General features: G+C 43.4%; 1 protein-coding gene across 1 annotated transcript; it reads right to left on the bottom strand.

Moving 5' to 3' along the window:
- Nucleotides 1–602: 602 nt before the first annotated feature.
- Nucleotides 603–4421, bottom strand: LOC119294563 (transcription antitermination protein NusB-like). The gene is made up of 7 exons (XM_037572765.1): nucleotides 4079–4421; nucleotides 3895–3971; nucleotides 3598–3732; nucleotides 2463–2517; nucleotides 2288–2375; nucleotides 1557–1655; nucleotides 603–1206 (listed from the first exon to the last, which is right to left on the bottom strand). The coding sequence occupies exons 1-7, from the start codon at nucleotides 4330–4332 to the stop codon at nucleotides 1081–1083; spliced, it is 834 nt and encodes a 277-aa protein (XP_037428662.1). The 5' UTR covers nucleotides 4333–4421; the 3' UTR covers nucleotides 603–1080.
- Between the last annotated feature and the right edge of the window lie 636 nt (nucleotides 4422–5057).

Genomic DNA, 5057 nt, shown 5'->3' with positions numbered 1-5057 from the left:
ACTGGACTCCTCAGGAGTGTGGCTGAAATTCCCTTCTTCTGATCACTCCATCTTTGTTTGCTCCACGCTTGGGGTTGGACTGATGTCTCATTTCTCCCGGATTGCAAAGTTTTGGCGGAGGCGGCTGAAGCTAATGACCTGTTGGGCAAGCCTGGACACTGGAGGTTAATTCCGGCAAATTTCTTTCATGTTGCTTCCTCTCTGAATTCCTTCAAGATCTCTCACATTCCTACAACTTTGAATCTGGTAGCTCATACTCTTGCCAAGAGAGCTTTTAGGTATCGCTCTATCCCCTGATGTAGTTTCAGATGCAGAGAAGCTTCATGTAAAACTAAAATGGATCTTGAAACCATGACTCTCCCTACTGGGAGACTTCTTCTGTCTATGCATTGCCTTGGGTGTCAATGAATAATGTAGCCTTCTTTGGAGGGCTACAGTTTGACACACGCAAAAAAAAGAAAAAGAATAAAAAGAACATAACATAACATGGGAGAACTGGTATAAACTGACACAACAATTGTCTGCTCTGCTTGTTTGCATCCTATACCTGCTCCAAACTTATCTGGAAACAGAGCAACTAACAGGTTTGGGGGCATATAAAAAAATGACAGAACCCACAAGCAAATAATGATATAAACTATCATCATATCCAAACCTTAGAATGCATGTAGTATCTTCCAAATATCCTCTCTAAATTCCGCCTTTCTAACTATTGAGCAGGACCGGAATGGCGCTGCGAGTTCAGCAGATGTACAATCTTACATTCACACAAAGTTTACAACACTTGTCATCCAATGAACCACAGGGTTCAGCGAGTGCAAAAGCTGTTAGAAATAGTAAGTACCCTTCGGTTGCTTCGGGCGAGTGTGCAGCATCGGCATATAGGTCGTGCATCTGGACCGGTTAAACATTTGAGGATATTTCTAAATCTTCACGAGCCCAGCTTCTTTGCCTAATTCCAGGTTCACCATTCAATAAAACAACTGAATGGGATCCGTGCTTCTGTAGTTTCAACTGCCAATCCTTTTTTCAAGCCAGGACCAACGTCATCCGCCTTTGTAATACATATTTACAGAAACTTTATGGCTTTGATTCAGCTGCCTGACTAGGGCCATTGTTCATGTGATCCTTTACATATGTTCGAAGGCATCCGTTGATTACCCGAGGAGCACCTCCATCACAAAACCGCTTTGCCAGATCTACCGCCTGAACAATAAGGAACAAGAGGGCACAAATATTTAATGCTTGTATGCCCAAACCATAAATACCAGATGGTACCATGCGTTGCTACGGGAATTGGTTGAAATATATTTTGATCAGATTTGGTTGTATGATAGGAGCTTTAAATTAAGAGTTCTATAAGAACCAAAATTTAAAATACATACAATTCACTATATTTAATTGCTGAGGTGATTCTTTTCTCATGCATATTTGCATGTTGAGATGGACCTTTCTCATTCATACTTAGGTGGCATGTGTGCATGTTGGGAGAAATAAATTAGTGGGGACTAGCTATTTAGATATAGAAGATGAAGGACAGACGGAGAAATAATAACCTCATTAATGGCAACTTTGTGAGGAGTTCCTTTCGATGTCATCTCTGCCATGGCAATATGAAGAATGCAGAGTTCTAGGATCCTTGCAACAGGTTCATCCTGCCAACAAAAATGTTCAATGAATGAGCTAAAGGATATTGATGCAACTTAGTAAGCAAACAAGAGTTCAAAATACGAAGGGGTAAATTAGTAAGTGAGCTGGTGATAGATTACAGGCAGCAGTTCAGCAAGCAAGCCTTTATTTCACATAAAGCAACGCTGGTGAGCTTTCGGAGCGAGTCAAAAAAAAAAATTAGTGGCAATAATTCAGATATTTCAAGAAAGTAGTTGCACCAAAACTCATGCCACACACTTCAGCTTCCTATTGATTTATTGAATCACTCGCCCATACTTGGGATATCCAGACATGCTATGTCTACTAGAAATAAAAACAAATCATGCCAATTTTGCAAAAGAAAATCGAGACACCCTACTCCAACACATTGAATCGGTGAAAGCAAACAAATGATCCTAAATAACCATCCAGTTTCACTCACTTCTGGTATGTGTGTCGTGATTTTTTCGTGCACTGAGCCAAATACATTTGATGTCACAAACTAGTACAACACGTTCGAACTTGGACGCCTGATAATACATGACTTTGGACTGAACTTATAAACATATGGATAACTTGAGACACACGTGGAGGGATTTGATGGGCCAATATTCAAATTGTGAAACAAGTATCAAACCTTCCAATGTTGGGGAATTATTTTGTTGATGACTTCAACATGCTGATCCCATCCACTGGCAACTGCCACTAACATATCCCGGGCCAATCTGCAACAGAAAATGTCTAATTAGAAGGTTACCTTTTGTAAGAAACCTGAACAAGCATTACACAGATATTTGACTATCTAATCATACCGTAACACAAAATTGTTGTACACCAGCCTTGGAGGAGCTGAAAGAACTTCTGCTTCTGAATTACAAGAGAAACAATTAAGCAAACTTCTGCCAAATTCTTTTGAAAAGAACTAAACACTACTGGAGCAACTTGTACAGAAAGCAATACTCCGTTATTTTCAGATTTGTTTTTTATAACAGTGTCTATACTACAGTTAACACGAGCTATGATTCATATCTACAGGATATATTGAAGCCTAACTGGTATTGACTAGATCAGTAACTTACTAGCATGAAATAAGCATTTTATAAATTCCTACTGTTTCACATAGCATTTACTATACTCAATGAACTAACAAGACCAACAATTTTTAGGTTGATCTTGGTTCAAAATATAAAATCAAGCAGAATTCAGCAATGGTCATCCATGCTAAGACTGAGACACTTACCCATGTATAAACAAAACATAACCAAAATGTAACTGTATGGTCAAGACAAAGTGGATGTTACATATTGCCGTCCAAGCAGGAGAAAAATGGAACGCTACCCGGTCAGCCAGATAAGGGTGATGCCTAGCTGATATTGCTTTTATATTTTATATTATCCTTGAGCCTTTGAAGGAATTGCACGTCAAGATTCAGATTAAGGCAAGCTTTTAGGGTATGCACATTTTTTTGGTATCTTCAATCACGGTCCAATCTTTCTTCGAGCTTCAACTTTCAATGTAGAAAATTCACCCCAGCAGCAAATTGAATGTTTCCATCATTTCCTTCTTATTTTGTGTATGCACACATCATTATACCCTTATCCAAGTAGACATGATTATTTACTATATACTGCACAAAGCATGAAAAGCACACGACATATCCTTATCCTACGACATAAATCGTCCAATGCTAACATCGACTCTGCACCAGTGATCAAGTTCTGTGAAGAGTTCACAAGATCAGGATTTGAGGTAATCCATACAAGTTTTGCGACAGCTTGAACTCTCCCCCATGCACAAGCATTTTTCTTATAAATAATTACACAGCCGATCACGACATGAGCAAGTTGCATAACGTTCCATACTCCCAATTTACATTCAGCAAGTTGCAGCTCCAGTTTCAGTAAGATTAGCATTTCAAGAGTGAAGTTGCATGGCCACAGTCATTACCGTTTGCCGAGTCCTTCTCATTCTGACTCATGAGCTTCTCGGCCTCCTCCTCCGTCGCAACCTCCAGAGGCCCCCCGCAGAAGCTCATGAAATTGTAGCTCTGCACGCACGCCTTGTTGAAAACATACCCAGGCTCTGCAAAATGTTCAAAATTTAGGACGGATAGCAAACGAAATCTGTAGTACATTGATGTCACCGCTGGCTCACTAAAATGCAGAATAAATCGAAAAGAACTAGGAATTCGAGCAGTCGGACACACACACGGATTACAGCAGCAGAGATTAAGGGGCGGGCTACCTCTTCTCGCGGCCACCCGGCGGTCGAAGTGCCGCACCACGTCGGCGCCCTCCAGGCACGCCGCGTAGGAGACCATCCTGCAACAACGGCGGCGGGCAGCGTCCGTCCAATCCATGAGAACCGCGGACCAGAACAAGAACCGAGGGAGAAAGCTGGGTTAGCTAGGGAAAGAAAGCACACTCACAGCGCGAGCTCGCGCGCGGCGCGGGGGCTGCAGAAGCGGCCGGAGCGATCGACCTTGGCGTGACCCGGGGCGGGCGCGGGCGTGGGCGGCGGGCTGGACACGACCAGCGGCGCGCGGGAGGAGGCAACGGTCCGGGCCGGCGGCAGCGGCGCACGGGCGCTGAGGAGGCCGCGGCGGTGGGTCCTGGGTGCCACGGAAGAGGGAGACGAGGAGGAGGAGGAGGAGAAGGTGGAGACGGCAGCCGGCGCCACCATTCTGTGCGGCCCGGCGGTGGCCGGCGAGAGAGGAGAGGGAGGGGAAGGGGAGCCGGCGAGAGGTGGTGGAGCTGGAAATGGAGGAGGCAGGGGATAGCGAGGGGATAAGGTGGGGGTTTTGCCGGGTGATCTGCATGGGCCGCTTGGGCCAGAACCACCCCTGGTCGGAAGATTTAACCCAAACGGCCCAATAGTGCACCCTATGAGCACGTCTCTAAAAAAAATCTCAAAAAAAAAACGTTGATCCAGTCCAATTGCAGCCTCCCTACCAAAGTTTTTGGAGTATTTCTTCAAGCAGAGATTGATAACGTGAAGAATGTGTTTTCAAGATATTTCATTGTAATTCTTAGATTCATTGTAATTCTTAGTCATAGGAGTTACTTTGTATTTTCTTTGATCTTAGGTCCAAATCAGTGTATCTGTAATTGTTATGAGTATGAATAAAGTTACAAGTGTTTCTTAAAAGAAAAAAAAACTCTGCCTCTTCGTGAGAGTTCAATGGGGAGGCTCATTCCCTAGCTAAGGCATCCTCTTCTCTTCCATCCAAGCGTTATGTGTGGCTTTCTGTTCTGCCCGACATAATTGTATCCCTATGAGTGTCTGATTTTAATAAAGGATGCAGTTACTCAAAAAAAAAATCTCCGCATCTTTCTCAATCTACCTCAAAGCCAGAACCTGCCCTAAGGCGAACAACACCAAGAGATTCAAGCACTTCACTGCACCCT

Source organism: Triticum dicoccoides, chromosome 4B (assembly GCF_002162155.2).
Source record: "Triticum dicoccoides isolate Atlit2015 ecotype Zavitan chromosome 4B, WEW_v2.0, whole genome shotgun sequence".
In the NCBI taxonomy this organism is placed as follows: domain Eukaryota; kingdom Viridiplantae; phylum Streptophyta; class Magnoliopsida; order Poales; family Poaceae; genus Triticum; species Triticum dicoccoides.
This window is presented reverse-complemented; position numbering and strand designations above follow the sequence as displayed.